Here is a 25286-nt window from a genome sequence, read left to right on the forward strand (position 1 = left end):
CATATATTAACAATAAAAAAGTGTAACCAATGAAATGCCTGGATCTTAAAGTGGGAGATATTAGGTTCTGGAGTATGGTTTGATATTTGAATGAAACTAGGTCTGGGTGAAATTTATTATTTAACATTGTGACTTTGCAATGATTATATGCATTTTTTGTTTGGTTATCAAGTACCTCAAAGACGGCGTAATTAGACTTGTCCAGTAGATTACTCTAGACTAGTCTAGATTTCTCCTTGTCTCGTGACTCAAGAGTGTGAGTGTGTTAACATGGATGTTTTAGTAGTATCTCTGATTTAGATTTCAAAAGTAAAAACGGCATTAGGTTTAGTATGTTGGATTCATTGCCGTGAATCAGTAATCAAACTGTCCATTTCAATGAATCAAATCAAAACTAGAATTCAACTATTTATTTGCATAGCCACTCAAAAATGTTCATGAAAGGCTCTTTGGGACATTTTATTACTGTATTACAATACACATTTACTTAATTCATAAGTTGTTGTAAAAATATGATGAATAAAAACAATGTATGAAAACATGCCTGCAATTATTTTCTACTTTATAACAATAGCTGTTTGAAACCATGGTTCCTCTGATTAAAAATAAAAAAAGCACTTTTCAGAGACATTTCATGAATATTGTGATGTATATCAAATAGAGGTAGACTGATATATCGGTTTGTCAGATTAATCTGTGCTGATAGTTGCTTTTTGGACTATCGTTTATTTGCAAATCTATGCCAATAGTTGCTAAAAGTTTTTTCATTATTTCTTCATTTTAAAATAAGATTCCCAGATGTGTTTTGTGCTTGTTTATACTTAAAAGTCCTGCGTTATGCACCAAATTTAGTTATGCTTTTTCTGGTTATTATTGGGATTTTGTTTGAACAATAAACTGCATCTGAGATTTTATTCATTTGGACTTTCTGTGCCTGGCATCGTAAGGAAAGAACAAGAATTTTTTTGGACATTAAATAATTCTATTTGAAAACAGTCTACCAATTAAATAGTTATTGGCCTGTCCCACCACCTTAGTTATCGGTATCGCAAAATCCACTATCGGTCGAACTCTAATATCAAATATTATTAAAAGCCTAAACATTTTACATTTTTTCTTCTTTTTTTTTATACATAACTACATTGTAGTCTTCGCATTGAATGTGTCTCTGTAGATATGTTTTACTATCTGGATTTTAAAAATGACATTGGTTCGACAATGACAAACATTCTAATAGAGCTGGACTTTTACAATTTGAGTCAGCCTGAAAATAGCATTGAGTATTCAGATATTGAATGTGAGCTTTCCATTTTGCCTCCATTAGGGTAAACATAGCTTTTGTTCTAGCTCGCTGAAGGCTGTTTATCTTTCCTCCCAGGCATAATTTTGTGGGTTCGGTGCATCAGTGTCTGAGATTATTAGGCTGGAATCACGTCTAAGACTGATAAGGCACTCCTCTCCTCAGGAAATTATGTCAGAAGTGTTTGGGTTGTCTCAGATGGTTGTTCCATGATTTATAAGTTAGTCATAAACATTTTGAGAACATTTACACTGAGCCAGCTGGAGCACAGTGTTATTAAAAAGAGGTGTGATTTAGTCTAATGGCTTAAGCAATACTTGTCCTGATTACAAAGAGACTATGGAGCCGTTAACACTTTGCAATAACATCAGACTTTGTTAATCTGTTGCAAAAAGAACAAAAAAAACGTACAGGTGGTCAGGTGAGAGAGATTGCCGTTTACACCTGGTATTAACATTACATTGCTAACATACGTAACTTACTAATCTATCACTTTATTAAAAACACTATGGTCCTAATAAAGTGCCCGATGTGGTCTTGTGCTGTTGTAGCCCATTTAAATACTCAAACCTTCCCGTCTGACACCAACAATCATGCCACGGTCGAAATCACTGAGATCACATTTTTCCCCATTCTGGTGTTTGATGTGAACATTAGCTTAAGCTCTGGACCCATATCGGCATGATTTTATGCATTGCACTGCTGCCACATAATTGGCTGATTAGATAATCGCATGAATAAGTAGCTGTACAGGTGTTTCTAATGAAGTGCTCAGTGAGTGTACACCAGTGTGTAGCTTGAAAAAAAAAAACAAAAAAGAAAAAAAAAGAAAGTGAAAAGAAAAATAAAGGGAGTGCAATTTGTTTTTTAGTTAAAATCAGGTCAACATTTATAATGCGATTCCTCCACTCACATGGGCCCACGGTTAAAATTGGCAATCATTTTGAATTTTTTGAGAAAATAGTTTGTGGAGTAAAAAAACATTATTTTTTTGTAAGAATGTAAGAGGATTTTAAAAATCATTCAGATTTTCTCTTAAATAAGCGAACTTATCTGGAACCAGACCTTAATTTTTGGCTTTACAACATAAAAAAAAAAAACATCCACCTATAAATAAAATTTTGAAAGGTGAGTTCTGGTGTGTGCCTGCTTTTTAATATGCATAGTAGAACAAATTACCATGTTTATTGTGTTTATTTTTCTGCCTGCTGTTAATTATAGCAGCAAATCTTTATTTCACCCCACCATATTGTTTATAGAAAACAGGCAGATGTTTTATTAAAAAGAGATAATTTGTGAGTTTGTGTAGCTCTGAATGGAGTTCCTCTCTGAGCTTTGGAACCTGAATGGACATAAGACTTGCCTGGATCCCATTTTATGAGAAACTGCAGTGTTTCGGTGGGTTTTTCAGACAACGACTGCTGAAAAACTAATGAGAGAGCATCATTCCTTCTCATGAACGGTGCTGAACTTTATCCAATGTCAGGCTGCTTCAAAACCACAATCAGGAAGCCTTGAGCCAACCCACTGCTTAGGGAATATTAAATATAGACAAGTGGAGCTACTGTGTAGCTCTGATCTTATCAGAATATCTCTGCCTGGCAAACAGCCAAGTTTCTGCCAAGGATTTGATTCCTTTAGTCATTGGGCATATATCACCTGGAAGCAGGAAAAAAGTCTACTTACAAAATCATCCAGACCCCCAAGGAGTTGGACATCATCTACTGTAGTTTTATTTGAAGTAAAGACATATGCTTTCTTCCAGAACCAAGTTAGTTGCCGAGAATTTTAAGGCAATACATGAGTGCTCACGCTGTTCCAAAAGGTAGGCATCCTAATTATGCTGTCTCTTTAGATACCATTGGCACTTTTTCACCATTGGGCTGAATGGATCTTGTTTTGGATTTGAGTCATTCTATACCGATCCAGGCTTGTTGGCATGGTTACAGTTTCTTTTTCCGTTGTGGTGCTGCAAAGATTAAATAGACTGACTGGGCAAGTGTCAATCCAACCAATCATTAGTCTCCACCAGCAGAGAACGGCTAGCTAGCCATGCTGAGAAATCCAAACCAGGAACTAATTGTTCTTTAACAAAACGTGCTCAAGTGAAAAGGCTATTCATTGTGCTCCGAACCATTCAGCATGTTAGTTGGAAAGCTGCTATTGTTTTGACCAAATGTTAATGCACAATTACATGTATCCTTTGCAAAGAATGTGTAGAGAAGAATCCCAATTTGTATTTCGACTCACCTCAGCGAAAACAATTTCAAGATAGCAGACAGAAAATGCCGGTATCGATAAAAATAGTTTGGGTAATTAAAATGTATTATTGTACCCCATAATGTGAGTGCTATACATTTTAGTGCTTTGTAGAGTACCACAATGTTAGTTTAGCAACATGTTGGTATCAAACTTGAGTCGTGTCTCCTATACAGTTAATCAGAGCATTGTGTACCAATGTGAATACAGTATGTAGAGGTTAGGAAGAAGCATGCTGCCTATGTAAGTGCCTATGTTGGTTCCAAAACTAGGTTTTGGAAGAGAACTGTAGTCTCTCCGTTTTTATTCTCAGTGTCCGTCCGGCTCAAACTGTGTATTTAGAAAAGGGTTTGCAAATGGGAATTTGAGGAATCACAGTACAGAGATGCTCTTCAAGAGCCCTCAGGCCTGTAAATGCTATGGTGCCCAAAAGCCAGAAGGTCATTCAAAGCAAAGGTAATTTCTTTGGATAATTAATGATGAGTTCAGCTCATGTGTCCGTGTAGGAGAGAGCTTTGATTTTGCTTTAGTGTTCAATTTCAGCATCCTCAATGGTGGATTGCTGTTTAAATCAGACTGGTGGTTACACATTTTTGGAGCAGTCAGAGGAGGTTTAATTCCTCCGTGCTCTTATACTTGTGCTTGCTGGGATTGGGGATGGGAATGTAACAATTTTGGTTCCAATTCCCTTAACTATTCTTGGTTAACGAACCATCACTTTTGAGTCCCTATTAAAACAATACTATCTTTATATAGCAACAATTATATATACCTTTTTTATGATGACAAAAAGTCATTAACAATACACACAGTAAGTTTTCTTGGTTCATTTAGAGTTGGACTTGACCAATTCTGTTTGAGAGTGAGTCATTAGATTTATTCAGACCAGTAATTTGTGAGTTTGTGACTTAAATTTTTTTGTCACTTTATCACACATCTCTATAAAACAAGTTTTATATTTATCTTCATCGCATCTATTCATGATCATCCTCTTGTTTGTTTTCCCTCTAAACACATCATTTTTTTGGGATTTGAGCAGAGAGATAAGGAACTGACTTTGAAGGGAAAAGGCATTCAGCTTCAAGAGCCTCTGCAATCAATTTTGTTTTATCACCTTAATGTCAGTCTAACATGAACTCTTAAGAGACAGACTCATTTCCTACCTAGAAGAGTTAGAGCCTCTTTATTCTGACAAATGTTGTTTTATTCCAACCTCAAGACATTTGTATTCTGGCAAACCAACGTGTTGTAATTTCAAGAATGACAAAAGAAAAACAGTATAAGGTGCTTTATCAGTGCCCTCTCCAATCGCTAATAAATGGAGAGATTGAAAGAAATGTAACAATTTATTTTACTATTGTTGTACTATTCAGACATAGGGCAGCCTTTGCTCTTTATACAACAAAGCCAACTAACCATTGGGACAGATATTGAATCATCCCTACCAGGTAACAATGGGTGCTAAAATATAGCAAACTATAAATTAATTCCAACCAAATAACTTTGGCCTTGTTGAGATGCGTAGTCTAGCGACAGTCTGATAGAGCTTTGGCATTTTGCACTCCGCGATCTTTCAAAAGTTACTACAAAACCCCTTTGTCTTCGTAATTCATTCAGTCATAAATTTAGATTGCATTTCAAAAGGATGCAGATAATTCAATGCATGATTAGTTAATTTGCTTCCATCCATATGCTGATGGGTTCCAGTGACATTTAAGATTACTTTGAATGTGTGAAAGACAGTAAAACAGCCAGCTGTTTTATGGTCACCCTTAATCATCTTTAGTGTTGGATGTGATATTTAAAAGCTGAAACCTCTTTTTATTCTCCTTCAGACAGTGTGTCTGACAGCTGTCCTGTCTCAGAGATATTTAATGCCATCCTTTATTTTACAAGGTCCTTAATGAACCTCCAGATTGCAAAAGTATCCTTTATAAACTTGAAATGTCATGCTTTAAAATGCAGTTATTTGAGATTGTTGATCTTTTGGGCTATTGTGCTTTACACTATGAATCCTGACGTGTCAATAGAGGAAATCCATGTGGACTTGTTCTTATACACACCGTTGTTGTCAGGTCTTTTTGAAGTTTATTATTATCTAGGGTGTGCCAGTACCCTCAGGCAACATTCAATGTCACATCTACCAGTATGTTCACAATGCCATTGTCTCTTGCGACTTCGTTTCAGACATTGTCTTGAATCAGTGAGGTTAGTGACAAAGACAACGGTGTTCACTTACATGCATAATGTCACTGGTGTTTAGATCTTTCAGCATTCTATTCCATTCCCTAATGTCCTGTTCATGCTTTTTTATACAAGAATAGCTTGGGTACTTCATTGTTTATGCTCTTATTTCAACACTACCTTTATGTCTAATCCCATAACGCACTGTTGACACTGGGCATGTCTGTTGAAGTGCCGCAATGGCTTGAGGCTGTCTACACTAGACCATCGAAATGAAAAATCTAAATGACATGCAGAAAGCACGGACTAATCAGATGCTTCCATTGTAGACAACTTCATTGGTAATAATGGGATCTATTTGCTTTTGATGTGACTGACTGCTCACGTCCAGTTTAGTGTGTAAAAGCTGGCCAGCCATGTCTACAGATTATGCATTTGTTATTTTCTAGTCCTCGTTGTTTATTGTACTACATATAGCATTGTGTTTAAAGGAAAAAACAGTGCACTTGTGGTGGAATTGTTGTGGGTCTGGTAAACTGTGGCGGTCGTGGTGAATGACAGAGAAAGGTAGCACGATCAAAGAAAGAGGAAGAGTGGGCCGCCCCTTTATCAAACAAATCCATCACCCACATGTTTTCAGTTTCTCAGGTCTGCACCACCACTACTGTACAGATGTAACTTTGTTCATGCTACCTCACTTTGAAAAATTGTATTCCACTAGGTGGCAGAAAGAGCTAGAAACAAATATTTTTTTTCTCTTATTACATTCTATCACAATACAGAGATCTGATGCATTTTACCCCTCACAGATGTGCTCGTCCATAGACATTCAGTCTAATTTTCAGTTCAATCACCACCCTTGTTGTTTCATTGAATGTCTTGGCCTCTGAGTGAACTAGAAGCTCAATAGCTTCTAATAGGTGTCATTAGAACTATGAGATCCTCTCCTTTGCGATGAAATAAAACTTTTATCATCAATAGTCGAAAACATATTTTCTGATTATTTGTTTTGAAGCTTTTCCTTCTGGATGGTATATTTTGTTCTAAACATCTAAGAAATAACATTGGATTATTATACCATTGCAAACTCACAGAAAAAAATTGCAAAATGTTTTAGAAAACGTCCTTACAGCAGAAGTTATTGAGCATAAATGAGACATTTGTACTTGATGACTTACAGAAATCATATTTCACTTTGTGATTATTTTGAAAATGTATGTGCTATGTGAAGGACTTTTTGGTAACACTTTCTATGAAGCCCGTGTTTATAGTGCATTATACTGCATTTATAATGTATCATAATACACAAGAAGTTAAATCTTCTCATAAATAATTATAACTACAGTTATAATACATCATAAGACTTCCCCTATTCATAGTTATACATCAAAGTATAATGTATTATAACACAAGCAACATCTAATTTTAACGCAGCAGAATCTAATAAAGTTAATTGTCAAAAGGCTTTTATGCAATGATCATATTGTGCACTTTGCCTGCTTTGTAACAAAAGCAAAACTTGTTCTTATAAACAGCCATAACATAAACTTGTAACATAAAATACATTTAAAGTCAAATGTATACAATGAAAGTTATTTATAAAAAATAAGTCTCCAAATAAGATGTTAGAACATTAAAGTTCATTGAATAGAGTCCAGTATAGAATCAGTTAGATTTTATTTTCTTCAGTGTGTTTACATGTGTGATCAACATATATATGTAGAGTTTCTGATATATTTTAACCTTTTAGCTTTACAGGTGTTTTTCGTAATATCTCAACTGTGTAATGTATATAACTTCCAGCATGACATGACTTGTACTTAAAAATATCTCATGGATGGTGGTGTAGTGGGCTAAAGCACATAACTGTTAATCAGAGGTTCGCTGGTTCGATCCCCACGGCCACCACCATTGTGACCTTGAGCAAGACACTTAACTCCAGGTTGCTCCGGAGGGATTGTCCCTGTAATAAATGCACTGTAAGTCACTTTGGATAAAAGCGTCTGCCAAATGCATAAATGTAAATGTAAATAACTTCTGCAGATAAAATCTGATGTTGATTATGTTATAATGCATTATAACTATAAATGGGTATTATAATTTTGGTTAGAATTATTTATGAGAAGTTATAACATATTATAAGGTGTAATATGAAACATTACTAATGCATTATTATGCCTTTACAATGTATTTATAATATGGGCTTCATAGAAAGTGTTACCTTTTATATACATTTTTCTACACATTACCTCTAGAGGGCGCTAATTTTCATTGTGAATAATTTGAGGCCTTATGTTATTTTAAGCAGCATAAATGTAGAAGTGATGTTATCTCTGAAAAGTTCAGATTCTATGCTTTCAAATGATACCTTGTATGCCTGATTTATGTATACAGAGACTTTAACGTTTTAAGATTAAACCTTTTTTGCGGTAAATTTCCCCTCTTTGGGCTCTCCGGCAGGTCCATATAGTTTAAGGGGTTTTAATAAATGAGGGACAATTTTTGGTGGAAATCAACTTTATGCCAAAAGTGATGTTGATTGAGATTCATTTATAATAAAATAAAATATAATTACGTAAATTACTGTAAACTGAAATGGACGTTTTAATGTTTCTTTAAATATGTACATTTGCTTTGTGACCTAAAAAGAATGCAGATTATTAAACATTTCTTATTAATTTTATTATTTTCATGTTTTTGTTTTTAAAAATGTCAAAATCTTAGTTATTTCCAGGTTTAAATTTGAATCCCAGATTTTCAGTGTTAAAAATTTGAACTGTGCTGTATGTCTTAAACACCGTCAAGGACAGCTAGAAAAATCCAGTGTAAATAAGCTTTTTAGAGGAGGCAGCCATCTGCTTAGCAGAACGCCCCAAGCAGAAAGGCAATGAGGGCATATTTGTGGCTGCCAGCACATATCACCCAGTGCAGCTGTGAGAAGAACATTGCTCTTTGTGTTTAGCCTTAAGGCCTCATGGTTCTCCACTAGGGTACAACCAGCACTTCAGAGTACAGAAGAGCTGAGATATTTCACAGGTTCAAGAGAGAGGTTTTTATGTGTCAGATGGTTTTTTATGAGTTATACAGCGCTTTGCACCCAAGCTTGTTATTTTCACAGTTCTATTGTACATGCTGCTGAGTGTTATTTTGTGTCTGGAATATCAAACAAACTCTGGAAAAAAAACTCCTAATTTACATTCAGGTCTTTAAGTTTGTTTCTTGGTTAATGAAGGTGCTGCCCTGTTAGGCCCCCCGATTGTTTTTGCCAATTACCAAAAAGTCCAGCACAGAAATGTGTACTTGGAGAAAAAAAAATGCTGAGTTTTACATTGTAAGCTTTTCTCAAGGAAGCTTTGCAGACATCCTTAGACAGCAGTGGATTTTGTTGTGAAATCAAATGATTTTAAATGATTTGCTTTAGTGCAGTTCCCATCCCAGACTATCAGAGACCTCAGGACATTTTAATTTTACTTTTGCGAGATGGATAGGTAGTATTTTGATGTTTAGATTTTTCTCAGAGATTATTCCTCAGTATTACATTGGGATGGTCCTTAGTATTGGCCTGCTTATCTACTTTTCAGTGATGACCTTGACTAGTTGGTATAGTAGCCTCAGAAAGCATTTTACAGTTTGGTCACTGACCGGCTGGTGCACAATGCAAACAAAATTGGTAAGCACTGGCTGAAAATCGTCAGTTTCAATCTAATTGCCCGGAAACAACTGTGCAAGGTACCGTGTTGATACAGTTAGTGGTTTTCGGAAGAACTAATCACTAGATTTGCTAGAGTTTGCAAGGTTAGTTGCATCAAATCGTGAAAAGATACATGATGTTTGTTTGAGGTGCTAAGTATCAAGTTTAAGTCCATCTGTGAAGAAAAAAATAATCTGTACTTACTGCATTAATATGTACAGACATTTGAATTGGAAAGTATACAAAGATTTCTGCTATTTTTTTTCAGTACTTTCTATATACACTGCAGTTGGAATTTGAAGTTTGAGTTAATGGTGAAACACACTATACATAATTACTTAAACGCCGGTGCTTGTAGCTACAACGATCACTAACGATTTCATCAGTTAGGGAAAAAAAAATGAAATACACATTGCAGTCTTAACAATGCCACAATGGGTGCAAAAGTGAACATAAGTGTTATCTGTCCTCTTCTATAATATGTTTTCTCTTTTCAAACCTATAATGTCAAGGAGGAGCAACAGTTTGAGAATATTGCTGCTCAAGTAAGTTAATGTCACTTTGTTTATAGCAACTTACCTGAATAAAAACGCATCCACTTTAATGGCACATATTTTGAATGATACGCTATTGCATCTTTGAGAACTGAGGGTTTGTTACCACCACAGTAATGCAAGAATGCACATTAAACATGTTCAACCACAGTACCACCGGTCCCATACGCATATTACGCAGTCTGCATTGGGAACCAACTCACTAGGGGGGCACCAGAAACTCCACTGTCTGCCCGTACTCACACGTTATACATTATTGAAGGAACTTATAACGTTATTGCGGAACACAAACGATCGCATCTTGCTCACACTATCGATGCCTGACGATTGCAGAGCTCTGTGTAGGGCATCGATTTGGCCAGCGGCGGCCCTTTTAACCAGACCGTTTGTTGGCTATACATTGGCAAAGCGCTTGCGCTTGCATACGTGTAATTATGTAAAGTATGTTTCTGGACTTAAAGATCAAACACATCCTTCCTATCTTAATGGGTTGTTCTTGGGCAGAATTAAATACAGAGTTGACCAGACTTTATGCCAATAGTAAAAAGTCTGGCTGCGAAAGACTAGTGTTTTTACAAAGTCTGAATGAGATATAAATCTCATAGAAGTTAAGCATGCATGATTTTTATTCCTTTTTTTTTTTTTTTTTTTGCTCTCGAGTCTGTTTGGCATGCCTGCCCTAGTCAATGCACTAGCTGTGAACCTTAACATTCAGTCAAAAAATATTCTGTAGCCACTGTAATAATGGCCAAATATGAGCTCAATCTTAGGTTAATCTTTAATTATCCTTCTCATCCTCTCTGTAGTTGTTATTCACCACCTTGCAGGCCTGAATAATTAAATAGGCTGAACCAAAAACAAACCAGCTGTTGTTGTGTAAAATGTTTTGTTGAAAATGCGTGTAGCCTGCTATATGGCCTCAGAAAATGTAAAGCTGTATTAAAGCAGGTTATTTGTACATCCAATAACCACTGACCAACAGTGACTTAATTCCACAGGCATTGCAGTAATACAATTCATTAAGCGGTATTGTCTTAGTTTTCACCCACTCTTTGTTGATCAATTCCTCATCTGCTTTTTTTGTATCTCACATTTTTCTCTTTCTGTTTCATTGTGTGTCCAAGGTTTAATATCACTCTTTCTCTGAGTTTGATCTGTCACACTGCTGGTTAGGGACATGCACAATTGAGTGTTGTCATGGCAATATGAGTTTTGTTTGCTCTTAATATGGCATGCTATTGGGACTTGCTGTTTTGTTCAGGCGCAAAATCTAGATGATCTTCAGTATTTGTTGTGGTGCAGGAAGACCCTGAGTAAGAGAGAGGCACAAAAACATGTCTACATGTTTGTCCACTGGTGTGAGAGAAATTAACTCAAAACTGGCCAAAACGTCAGAGCACTGGCACTGTGGGGTTGTATATGCAATATGCACAGCAGTGAGGTTTTCTTCTCTGTATTGTCTATGATTGACTTCAAAACACATTCAATAAAGTAATCATATACGTGTATTTGCACAATTACTGTTGGAAAAATTCCAATGTAACAGTGTGATTTAAGAACGGAGCATGAAGCATTTACTTGTTTCCATTAATCATGGTATAAATATTGTGGGGGTTGCCTCCTGCCCTTAATCCCCCCTGGAATCTACGACCCTGGGCACAGGTATCCATGGATAATTATGATACTAACAACTATAGCGCCACAGTCTTTTAGTGCCTGATGTTTATTACATATCTCATTAGATAACCACTGTTGAAGCTAATTAAGTTTTCTCTGCCACGGTTAATTGATATCACTCAATAGAACAGTGCTACACTTGATACCTTTAACAGATGTGTTTTCATCAACCTTTTACCAAAATAATTAGAGCATTTTATTTTGTTTCACAGAAAAATATACAGAATGCAGATATAAGAGCTCTCTACAGATGAATTATTGCAATTATTCCCTGTGGATTGGAGCGGTATGAATATACAAATAACTAAACTAAGTTATCTAAAGTAGATTTGCATTTGCGGAAGGAAGAAAATATCAGTGCTCGCAAGACAACAAAAGCTTAGGCTTTGCATTAAAGTGGTTGTACCAAACTTTGTCATGACAGCCAGTGTCCTTTTTTTTTTTTTCTTTGTGGAAACTGCTATAAATGGTTACATTTATAAGAAAGTAAAGACAATCACAATTAAGTATGCAAGAAATTACCAAGTCACGTGTTATCCCAAAGAAAAAAATACGAATCATGTTTTGTATAAATAAAAAAATTATAAAAGACCATTGTGTCTTCTCATTACTTTAAACAGTAATGAGAAGGAGATTTATTTCACATGGGAATTTGGGGAGAAAAGTACTTTGTCTTAACTGTCATTAAAAACAATTTCACAATATAGAACATCTTAGTGATACACAAAGGCTGCATTTTCTTTATTTCTTTTTCTTTTCTTATTTTATGCTTTTACTTTTGATTTAGAGCAAAAATAGAAAAGGCTGAAATCTACAAAACAAGTTTTAATACTCTAAACGTAAAGTGGTTTGAGCTGAATTATTTGAAGAAAATAGTGAAGAAGAAAAAGTTCATTCTTGCAAATACTGTACAGCATAATGCAACAACAACAAAAAAACAGTTTTGCTTGGTTCAAACAATAAAAGAGCATTTAAAGTCAAACAATAAATGCTCCAATCTCAAAGCCGCCCATAGCCCTAGTTTCCCTTCTGTCTGTAATGGTTTGAATCTCAGTACTTTTCAGAAGATTTTACTTTCTCTTTTATTTAAAATTCAGCATCTCTTGTGCTTTGTGTGACAGCAAAGGTTAAGAGAGGTCAAACCACCTGTTTGGTTTTAAGACCCTTGGCAGACTATTTTGCTGTCGATCATTGTTTTCCTTTCAGACTACTCCTTTTTCAATTGCACCATTTTACAGGTCCATCTATCACTCTTTTTCCTGAAGTCTTGTCTACAAAAAGTTGCTCCCAATGGCAGGCTAGCGCCTTGCATGGCAGCTCTGTGGCCATTGGTGTGTGTGTGTGTGTGTGTGTGTGTGTGTGTGTGTGTGTGTGTGTGTGTGTGTGTGTGTGTGTGTGTGTGTGTGTGAGAGAATGGGTGATTGGGACACAGTGTAAAGCACTTTGGTAACCTCTAAGGTTAAAAAAAGCGCTATATAAGTGCCGACCATTTACCATTTCCTGCACTGATAAATGCTGGCTGTATCCCAGCTGAGCAGTTTGGTTCATACTGCTTATGTGCCACAACAAAATACAAAATGAAATCTACATCATTAACAAGGCCTGCGCACTCTGATTCTAGTTATCTGTGCTTTTGTATGTCTCACTGACTGTATTACTCATCAGGGTTCCGGAAGTGTTTGTTGAGCACTTGAGCAGTTTGAAATCTATAAGATGTATTCGTTAATTAATCATTCATTAAGAATATGTTAATTCAATAAGAAAATATTCATTAAGTGCATCCAAACTGCTTCCTGTGGCCATGGTTTGTTTTCAGATACTAAACATGCTCAATCCAGAATTTTCTTTTCTTTGCATAAATTATTTTACCTATGATTTATTGTGTTGACTGATTTTTGTTTAGTTTACATCAAAAAATTAGCTGAAAATATAATTCTCTAAATCTTTTCCCAAGACACACTATGCAGATTTTTCAAGCAATGAATTCAGTTGATGTCACCAGGATCTCGTAGATTCACTGTGAGAGCAGGTGTTGTTTACAATGTGCCATTCTGCTGCACTACCCAAATAAATAGCTGTCAGGATGTAGGCACACACAGTAGGCAATCTTCATCAGCAAACCCAAACTGCTCACCAGTGTTTGCCCAGCCAACATGTTAGATATGAAAGATAGAGTATTAGGAGCAGAGGTGAGCCTCTGGAACATATTTTCCCCCAATACAATGCTCTCAATCATGTTAGAGCCTGGATAAAAGTTTTTCTGGGAATACAGATTGGGTGAAATTTCTCAATAATCGGCAACTTGTTACATGGTACCTAGTGTAAGTTATGGAAAATATGGTCTAAAAAAGTTTGAGTTTGCCTTTTGTCTACATATAATTTTCTTGCCTAAAATTGTATAATATAGGGGAGACTAGGGCTGGTTGTGACACTTTTTATGTTCTCAGTGTAGATTTATTTTTGAAAGTCAATTTCTGTAAAGCCACACACCGTACATTGAAGTCTTGTCTACAAAAATGCTATTGAACATTTTCACCATTCTTGCCCAGGAAAAATATACAGCTCATTCATGACAACTCTCTGAAGGATTTAGCATGTTAATGTGTGTATGGCATATTAATAGGATTTGGTCTTGGCAGACTAGATCTGCTACGCTGTTACTGCTGCTGCTGAGCAAATATAAAGACTTGCTACTGCTATATAACAGACACGCTTAGTGCTGCTGCACAATTAGAAAAACACAAGACGTTCTTCATTAATCATTCATGACATGCTACTGCACAATTGTTAGACAATTCCAGATCTACCAACAAGACATGTGTACTGCTGCTGCTTCGAAGAGCCATAGTGATGTGTGCCAGTGCCTTGATAAAGACAAGCTTCATTTTGTCATGGCCAAAGCAGACCTTTCTGTGCAAGCTAGTACAATAAAAAGCCATAGCAAACTCCTGAGCAAATAGTATTTTCAGAGAAAACTCTCACAGTGCGCTGCAGTGAAACTGGCTAACTGGCAAACTAAGCAAATTTATATTTTAGGCAAAGAGAGTGTAAGGAAGTTGATTGGCTACCTGATTGCACATCAAAGGAGATCTTAAAAGATCTGCTTCGATGTGGAGCTCTCTAGCGTTTTTGTTACTTTTGTTTGTTTGTCATGTTTTTTCACTTATTCTTGATCAGTTTTACCAGGGATGAACTGCTGAATATATTCAACAGAGCATACATGATGATAATGTTTTGCCGGTGTTTGGTTATTCTGATGTTTTGTTAGACACCTTAGTTGGAGGCGCAGCTGTGCTCTACAAGCGCTCCAAGAAATGCAAGCAAGCGAAGCTTGCCGGCCCGCATGTGTAGCTCCATCAACATGACTTTAGGACTCCACTGCAGATTATTCATCTGCCAATTTTCTGCTCCATCGTCAACAAAATGGATGAACTGCTTCAACTCACTCAAACAAATAAAGACATTTCTAACTCCACTGTTCTGTGTTTCACGGAAACATGGCTCAATGAAGCCATTCCAGACAGCCCGTTAAATCTCATAGGCTTTCATCTGTTCGGAGCGGATTGCATTGCAGAATCACCGGGGAAAACGAGAGGCTGCAGGACATGCTTTTACATCAACGAAATTTGGTGTACAGATGTAACCACGTTGAAGATGTGCTGCCCTAGTTTAGAAGTGCTCTTCATCAACTGTAAGCCTTTCTACTTGCCACTCCACGAGAAGATGCTTACAGAAGTGAGGATAAAATCTTGTACAACCAGGCCAGAAACACACTGACTAAGGAAATCAGAGTAGCAAAAAGAAGCTACTATGAAAAGCTGAAAAATTCAATCAACAATCCTGCATCTGTGTGGAGAGGTACAAGACACCACCCCCTCGCTCTGTAGAGAATCAACAACTGGCTGATGACCTGATTGTGTTTTACTGCATGTTTGAAAAGCCCAGTCTCACACCCCTCCACCGCTCTGATCTTCAATTCACTAACCCAGTTGCACCGCCCCCAACCCCCGCCTCCCCCTCCTGCTACTCAACCTGCACTTAAGGTCTGTGATGAGGATGTGTGCCGGGTCTTCAAGTAACAAGACAAGGAAAGCTTCAGGACCAGACAGCGTTTCACCGGCCTTTCTGAAAGTCTGTGCTGACCAACTGGCCCCTATCTTCACACAGATCTTCAGTAGATCTCTGGAGCAGTGTGAAGTTCCATGCCGTTTCAATCGCTCCACCATCATTCCGGTCCCCAAAAAAGGGGACTTAATGACTACAAACCTGTCGCTCTCATGTCTGTGGTCACAAAGTCATTTGAGAGACTGGTTTTGGCCTAACTGAAGGACATCACTCTACCCCTGCTAGATCCCCTTCACTTTTCTTACCAAGTAAACAGATCTGTGGATGATGCTGTCAACATGGGACTGCTTTATATCCTGCAACACCTCAACAGACCTGGGACATTTGCAAGGATCCTATTTGTGGACTTCAGTTCAGCCTTCAATACCATCATGATTTTCTCTCAACCAAACTAACCCAGCTCTCTGTGCCCACCCTAATCCGTCGGTGGATCACCAGCTTTCTGAAAGATAGTCAGCAGCTCGTGACACTGGTGAAACTCACATCCGGGACCCTCACTATTAGCACTGGTGCTCCTCAGGGATGCGTTCTCTCTCCACTGCTCTTCTCCCTGTATATGAATGACAGCACTGTAGAATATCAGATGTTAAATATATCCAAAGTTCATCGGAGTTACAGAAACTTGATGGCGTGTCTGATTAAAACACGGGGCAAATACCAGTCCTTTGCTCTCGTTTATTTTAAGTTCAGGATGATTAAGCCTTGGGTAATTCACATGACATGAAGTTCATACATTCACATGGAGCTGATTCACACGATGTAAATGGACAGATGTTAACGGATGGATAGGATGAACAGGATGTACAAGATGGTCTTAAGTCACTACAAACAATATAATGAAAGGAAATCAAACTCATATACTCAGTCCAAACAATTCAAATAAACAAATTCAAACAATACAATTGGCAAAACAAACGTACTTAACGCATCCTAAGGAAAGGACTCAAAGGACATGGTTGGGTGTCCATTCCAACACCCACACCTCACCAATGCCAAAGAAACAAAGGAAGGAAGTGAGGTCTACTTATAGACCTCGACCAAGGGGAGTATGGGTAATGTAGTGCACTAAATTTAGTAGTGTAGTTTGCTTGGAATTGTGGGATATGGAGTACAAATATATATATATATATATATGGGGGAAAAAAGGAAACAAATTAAAGAAAAGGGTCAAATTTGCAACAAGCACTACAAAGGACCCCTCTGTCAAGCTGCTGAAGTTTGCTGATAACACCACGGTCATCTACCTCATCCGAGGTGTTGACGAGTCTACTTACAGAAAGGAGGTTTGAACAGGTCTGGTCTCTGGTCACAACAGCCTTGAGCTTATCACGCTCAAAACCGTGGGGATGATAGTGGACTTCAGGAGAAATACTCCCCTATTTCTAAATACCATCCTGAACAGCACTGTGACAGCAAGGGAGTCATTCAGGTTCCTGGGCTATACCATCTCTCAGGACCTAACCAGCCACATAGACTCCATTGAGAAGAAGGCTTAGCAGAGGTTGTACTAGAAGGTTCAACCTGCCACTGGAGCTGCTGACACGGTTCTACTCGGCCGTCATTATGTCTGTCCTGTGTACATCTATAACTGTCTTGTTTGGTTCATCAACCAAATCAGACAGAAGGAAACTACAACGGACAGTCAGGACTGCTGAGAGGATTATTGGTGCCCCCCTGCCTACCCTCCAAGACCTGTACATCTCCAGAGTGAGGAAATGTGCAGCCAGAATCATTCTGGACCCCACACACCCTGCCCACTCCCTCTTTGAAGTGCTACAGAGCACTCAGAACAGTTTTTATCCTCAGTCCATTTACCACATGAACAATTCAACTGCCTTCAGGACTTAACCATGGTGCAATAATGTAAATAAATATCTTATGTACATATGTAAATTCACTTTTATTTAATGAAATAACTGTACATACCATGCACATATATTGCACATATATATAACCTTTTGCACATGTACATGTGCCATTCTGTTATGTCCTTTTTTGTGCATGTCTGTTTTTACTCTTTATCTTGTTTTATATTCTGTATCTCACTATAATGTTCTGTGGACTTGTTTCTCCTTTCACCAAAAAAAAAAAAAAAAACTTTTGTACGTGAACACAATTGGCAATAAAGCTCATTTTGATTATGACTCTGAAGGATCTATTAGCTAACAACGTGCAAGTCGATTGGCTTGACATATCACATGTGAGCGAGCTGATTGAATAACAAATAACGTATCCGCTTGTGCCATTCATATTTTCATGCCTTAGTAATTTCATTGAATAGACTTGACCTTTTATAACAACATGTCCCAATAGTTGTCACACTTTATGGGGCAAGTCGAACATGCCTCAACGAGTGGCCTATGTTTCTTAGGAACATTGTGGGGTGACGAGGGAACATGTCCCAACCATCACAACCACAAAAACAAAATATACGGTTTCTTTTCATGTCCATGCTAGGCGCATCACTAAACACAATTTTCATGACAACGCAAAATGAAAGTGGCAGGTGTGGGAGTGCTTGCACTATCTGTGAGCATGTGTGTGTAAACTGTGGGTGTATTGTATGGTAATGAAGTGTCACAAATTGCAATCTGCTATTTTTCCTGATAAATAAATGTGGCAACCTGCCAAGATAAAAATGTGACCACATGCCCTGCCCTAAGAACACATTTAAACTATTTGGTAAAAAATCTGTCTTCATAATATTTTTTTACCCTTGCCTGTGGTATGCCAGTGTGGTTTGATTGTGTTTGCTTATTTATCTAAGAGCTATAGCAATGATATGAAGAAAATTTTCATAGGAGGGTAGAATTTGTAAAAATTATCCTGATTTTAGAGGGTTTTTAACTAGGAGTTTGAAAGCAATATACAATACCACTGCTAGAGAAAACACATTTGTATCATTAAGATATTTGTGACAATTTCTCTAACAGACAATCCAGTTATGGGTTTCGGTATCGGGTATTGAAAAATCTATACTTGTCCCAATGTGTCTGACTGCTCAAAAGTTTTTCTTTTGGTTATATTTTAATGGTAAAATTTGTGATTGAAGTAGCCAACAGTTGAATATCAAATAGCAGTTTGGAGTTTCTAGACTTTCAGCCAGTGATTTAGCACCAGGCAATGGCGGAATATTTCAATGGGCACTTTGCAGCATATCAATCTCAGGCAAAATCATTCTTATCTCTGGGTGCTGCTGAGGCTTTTATACACCCTTATTATGTACGTGGGAGGTCAATATCTGACAGCTGGCATTACCATATTTTCATCCCAGCCTGGGTATAAATAAATTGTCCGTGTAGGTTAAAACTAACAATTTGTCACATTTGACTGCCTCCCACGCCTCTGTGATCGGTTTGTTTACACCACAGCTTGACTGCAGGCACTACTGTAATTAATGTCTTACTCTTCAGTATGGGCTGGCAAAGAGTCATCTTTGACCAGAGTTGGTCCTGACAGTCTAATAGTAAGCAAGCCTAACAGGGAGGATGTCGTTGTTTCAGAATATTTCTTGTCATCCACTAAAGACTGCAAAACTAGTTGGTTGTTATTTTATTTCTTGTTACAGGCTTTTGCTTCAAAAAGGAAATAGAAATTTAAGCCAGAAATAAAAATGCTGTCATCATTTACTCAACCTCTTGTTGTTCCAAACCCCTATAACTTTGAACCATTGAACACAAATGTCGATGTTAGCAGAAATTTTCACCTCAGTCCCCTTTTACTTCCAATGTACAGAAAAATGATGTAATGAAAGTGAATGGTGACAAGTTTAGACATTCTGCCAAACATCTCTTTTTGTATTCCACTTAAGAATGAAAGACATAGCGTGAGTAAAAGATGTCAGAAGCAAGTATCAAGTTTTTCCCCCCAGAATTGTGTGATTTCTGATTCTCTCTTCATAAATTGCTACTATACAGGTGTAAATGGATTATCAAAATAATATTTGATGTCTTTTATGTAAAAATTGTATTACAAATATTGACAAAACACCTGTTTTTTGTCTCCTTTTTTTCCTCTCCCTATCTCTTTCGTCAGCCCACTGAAGAGCCCAACATCCTGCTGGCTTCCCCAAAGTTGCTGCTTCCCTCGGGCAGTCAGCTTCCAGCCAGCACCCCTCTGTCTGTGCACCACCAGCTTCAGCTGCTCCAACAGCAGCTTACCCAGCAGCAGCAACAGACACAGGTGGCTGTGGCCCAGGTGAGATTTAAGTCATTTTGCAATTGTTATAGATGGGCTTGTTGAAATGGGATTTAGTGTGCTGCTGTAATAGTGTCATAGTTGAGTTGTTTTCAAGTAGACTTTTACTCTTTGCAAAGTATCATTGTAAACCCTAAAATTACAGTAAAAACGACGATTACATTTTTTTTTACAGCACACATAATACAGGAGATTTAACAGTAGAATTAATGTAAATGCTTTTATATAATTTTAAAATGTACATTTCTGCCTTTTTAAATCCTTCAATTGTAAGCGCCTCACTGGAAAGTGCCTCACTTTTTTTGTGAATAAAAAAGGGATGAAGCTAAATAATTTTTTGTGGTAATCAACATTATGGCACAATTGCTTTTGATTAAGTTTAAGTTTTAAGTTTAAGTACTAAACCCAGAACATTCCTTTAAACTTGGTTATCTAATAACTTCAGAGCAATGTTTAAATCATGCACAGTGGCAAAATATGGACAGGTTATTTTGTGGAGGTAAAAAATAAAAGAACATTTTGCTCATTTTATTTAGTCCTATGAATAATTTTGTATTGTTTTTTGAGAATGTTTTATTTACCGTCATAGTTAAAGCAGGCTAAAAGTTAGTGTACTTGTATATAGTGTATATTATTTCTTAAAGGAATAGTCCACAATTTCTTTTTTTCTGTGGAATACTAAAGGATATATTTTGAAGATTATCCTGGTTCCTCTTTTCAATACAATGAAATAGTGATTTTGCTTTCAAGCTTTGGAAAAATTAGAAAAGTGTCATAAAAGTGCATCACATTCCAAGTCTTCTGAAGGCATACGATAGATTTTGGTGAGAATTAACAAAATCTTTTTCTTTCTTTTTTTTTCAGTAAAATGTCCATTTCACACTCAAAAGAGTGAACGTTGTTTAGCACCGCACCTTTAATTTAAACTAGTGCAGTCAAATTATTAAAATATTTTAATTGAATTAATTACATGATGTGCCGATAACATAATCGCATAACAATATTTACTGAGGCCCCAAATAAAGGTAATTTAGAAGAATACAAATATAATATATAGGCCTAATAAACATTATAATAAGAGATATTGATCAGCAATGAATTATTTATTCATATCACGGACTATGAGTATAAATGTATGAAAGTGTAGCACATTTCATTTTGATATATACAATTTCATTAGGCTGTACTCATTTTCCACTGGTCCTTTCTCGTGCCAAAGCCGATGCGTGGCTTATGCTTGGTCGGGGATCTGTGAATCTCTCTCAGAAGCGTAATGCAGCAGGAAGCGGCAAAGCACGTCAAACGTGGACAAGCCATTTTTATTGTGTGTGTATTCTGTGCACATGCAAATAAACCACTTATGATTCAGTTACTAAATGCAATTTTATTTGGTATGCACATTCTGATTATATTGATCTATAAATATGTGCATAACACAGCACTATTTTATTGTACTCCAGTTTATGGAGTTCAAAGGACATTCAAAAATACTTAACATGGCTTTATTGCTACTCAAAAACAATCACTGGGAAGTAACCACATTTGATCACACATTCTATTGTCTTTTTCACTACTCAAAAACATCTCATAATCTAAACACAAAGAGTATAGTATTGCATTAATATTTTTCCAAAGAACAAAACTGAACATCAGTGGCCTTGATTTGAAATAAGAAAACTGACTACAAACTAATGGATGACCCAATTAAATGCAAAGCCTGGAGGTTCAGTGAGGTTTTTTTTCTTAAGAGAAACCAAGCCACATCAAGCATTTTCCTTGTGCAGTTCTAGAGTTCTTGCTGGCTTAACGTAAAAATAGTTCTAACCATGTCGTTTTTTTGTTTTGTTTTTTAGCAGTAGATTGGGTTTGTGACAAGTGGAGTGAGAGAAATTTGTGTCTTGTTGGTCATCATTTTAGTCCATTACACAAAGGCCTATATCAAAATATCAAATATTTTTCAGGTATTTCCCATAAGGCGCCACTTGTGAATGAAGGGAGAAAAAATGCTAGGGAAATGCAAAAAAAAATTTAAATAAATAAATAAATATATATATATATATATATATATATATATATATATATATATATATATATATATATATATATATATATATATATATATATATATATACACACACACACACACACACACACACACACACACACACACACACAGAAAAACATTTTATGCTGTTTTGTACAAAATAATAATAATAGAAAAGGCTTCCCCTTTATCATATAATTTTAATAATTACAAACATTAAACTAGTAATATTTCTACAATTCTTACAATTAGAATTCTTCTAATTCTCACACATCTGTAGTGGAGAGTGTAGGGGTTTAACTTAAGTTTGTGTAAATGTACTTGGGGTTCAAAGTATTTTTCTTTTTTTCACATTCATTTTACACATGTCTGGTACAAATATGTGGTCTTGTTTCATGAATACAGCGTATACTTTTTTCACCATCTACCTGAGAAGAAAGAAAATGAAATGGTATAACATGCCCCATAGGTGGGACATGTTGTAACAGGTGAGGGGCACATTGTAACATGACACATGACATATGGAGCTATTTGCATTATAAAATAATGTATTTATAATTAAAACATTTTAGAAATTAAAAATCCCCCTCTAACAACAGTCTCTGATCTAGTTACAATAAATAGATAAACTGAAGATATACTAAAATATAATGTCATTTATTAACTTTGTCATGTAATATAGCAATACTTTTGACACTTGACAATAAATACACAACAAAGCCATAGGATTGGCCTAAATAATGCATGGATTGATGAAACGCACACACACACATTTAAAGTGGAATTATGTAAATTACATATCTGACTGCATGGAATTAAATACAGTTTGTTCTTACAGATTTTGAGTTTGCCTCATAAATCAACTCTAAAAACAGAGATGAAAAACTACTTTTGTGAGAATTTTTACTTTTGCTTCTATAAATTTAACTTAACCCATATCTTCAAAAGTTGTTTAATTTTGCTGCAATTTTTTTCTCTGCATAGTTCTGTAGTGGCAACAAGTAAGCTGGGTAAAGGCACCGCATTTGGCCGAAACCACTAATGGAAGATGAATTCGTCCACAGCCACTGAGAGTGAGCCTTCACTTCTTACTAGTAATGTTCAAATTTTAGGAGGGGTAGCTGATCCTAGACCTGCAGTTTAGATTTTCCCAGCATTTTCCCACAGTGACAATCAAAATTCAGTTTTTTCATTCCCCCAGGGCTGTGTGCTCAGTCCACTGCTGTTCACTCTGCTGAATCGCACCACATCATCAAGTTCGCTGATGACACGACCATGTTTGCCAACAAGCTCTCTCTGAATGTAGACAAAACAAAAGAGATGGTTGTTGACTTCAGGAGAGCGCAGAGTGACCGCTCTCCACTGAACATTGATGGCTCCTCTGTGGTCAAGAGGGGGGAGGATCTATGATAATAGAGTAGAGTCCGTCACCATTCGTGGGCGAGGCGAAAACCATTAATTTTGACACGCTGTATTTGATTAATAGAAAAATAAGAAAGAGGAGTGGGTGGACATTGTAGGGTGGTTGTGTACACACACTGCAGACTCACATTTATGTACAAACACCATGTAAAAGTGCATTTTGCGTAATAGGTCCCCTATAAAATAGAAAAATATTGTTAATATTGTTGTGAATGAACAACCCTATAATTGGCATACTTTGCTCTATTTTTAATTGTTGGTCCATGTACTTGCGTGTTGGTCCATGTACTTGCGTGTTAGACACATTTGGAGACTCTCATTTTAGTTGCCTCACATTTAACTAGTTTTCAGCTCCCAAGTCGTAGTGCTATGTTTTTAGGACACTGTGTCACTCACACTACTCAATCATTTCTGACTCGGGAAAACCCCAACTGGTGAAAGAAATATCCACAGAACAGGATGATTTCCAAACAGGTCAAGAAAATGAAGAGGAGCTTATTATTAAAACAGGTGCGACATCTGCGGTGTGGGTTCACAAAAGCTGGCACAGAGCAGAAAAATTTAATCTGCAAACAGTCGCATGACAATAAATGCTAGTAATACAAGCAATCCATTTTACCACCTCAAAATGAAGCATACAAAAGAATATTATGAAAGCCAAAAGATAAACTCCGAATTAATTTGGTCATTGTATTTATTTGGCAAGAAATTATATTTATTTTCTTAAAGAAGGGTTTCTTTCATCAAAACATTCAACAACATTTCAAACTGAAATATGGCATACTCTGAGCATTTTGGTAAGGTTGATTTTTAGTTACCGTAATTTCCGGACTATTGAGCGCACCTGAATATAAGCCGCACCCACTGATTTTTAAATAAAATATTATTTTGAACATAAATAAGCCGCACCTGTCTATAAGCCGCAGGTGCCTACCGGTACATTGAAACAAATGAACTTTACTCAGGCTTTAACGAAACACGGTGTGGCAGCGGGGACGTGGTCAAGCGCCCGTCCGGGAGAGAAAAGCTGTAAGGGCGCTTACACCTGAGCTAAATTATGTCTAACACCGGTGTCTAATTTCAGTAAGCATGGGGAGAGCGGCATAAAAAGGCAGCAGCCACAGAGCTGACAGAGTGACACACGTCAGTCTAGTGTTGGCGCATAGAAGAATTGAGAAACTTTATAAAATTGATTAAACATTGCTGTGGCCATTAAAAGCCTTACCTGGAACGTCAAGTGCCCTGCTGAAAACTGTCACACTGGTGCCCGTGTGACAGTTTTCCCAAGAAGGACACGTGAAGCAGGGCACTTGAAATTAGACACCGGTGTTAGACATAATTTAGCGCAGGTGTAAGCGCCCTTACAGCTTTTCTTTCCCGGACGGGCGCTTGACCACGACCCCGCTGCCACACACGGCTTGTAATAAAACATTTGCAGTAAATAGTAGCCTACCAAGTCATTGGTCACTATCTTCCTCGTCCTGTGCACTGAAACCACTGAAGTCATCTCCTTCGGTGTCGGAGTATAGCCTCAGATTTAGTTGTCTTTTTGCACGGAGTCAATTCCTCACGCTGCTGTTTCCAACGTCTTATCATCGACTCATTAAGACCAAGCTCCCGTGCAGCAGCTCTATTTCCTTTTCAACAGCCAGATCAATCGCCTTCAACTTGAAAGCAGCATCATATGCGTTTCTCCATGTCTTTGCCATGGTGAGGGTGACAAAATGACTACCGTAGGCCTAATCAGAATGATGGGAAGTTTGAGCGCGCTCGATTTAATCTAAACTGTAAACAAAAAAAGTTGTTTTGACCTTAACCCTTCGGCAATTTCAT

General features: G+C 37.0%; 1 protein-coding gene across 7 annotated transcripts in view; it reads left to right on the plus strand.

The window, feature by feature from the left end:
- LOC127646765 (carboxyl-terminal PDZ ligand of neuronal nitric oxide synthase protein-like) overlaps window positions 1–25286 on the plus strand; it is a 217515-nt gene that overhangs the window by 143768 nt on the left and 48461 nt on the right. For all 7 annotated transcript variants that reach the window (XR_007970953.1, XR_007970955.1, XR_007970954.1 and 4 more), the window contains one exon: window positions 19826–19987. Coding sequence is in view for 2 of the 7 variants with exons in the window: in XM_052130629.1 (XP_051986589.1) it covers window positions 19826–19987 (162 nt within the window). In the remaining 5 variants the exon portion in view is untranslated. The remainder of the gene's footprint in view (window positions 1–19825; window positions 19988–25286) is intronic.

Source organism: Xyrauchen texanus, chromosome 7 (assembly GCF_025860055.1).
Source record: "Xyrauchen texanus isolate HMW12.3.18 chromosome 7, RBS_HiC_50CHRs, whole genome shotgun sequence".
NCBI classification, from domain to species: Eukaryota; Metazoa; Chordata; class Actinopteri; order Cypriniformes; family Catostomidae; genus Xyrauchen; species Xyrauchen texanus.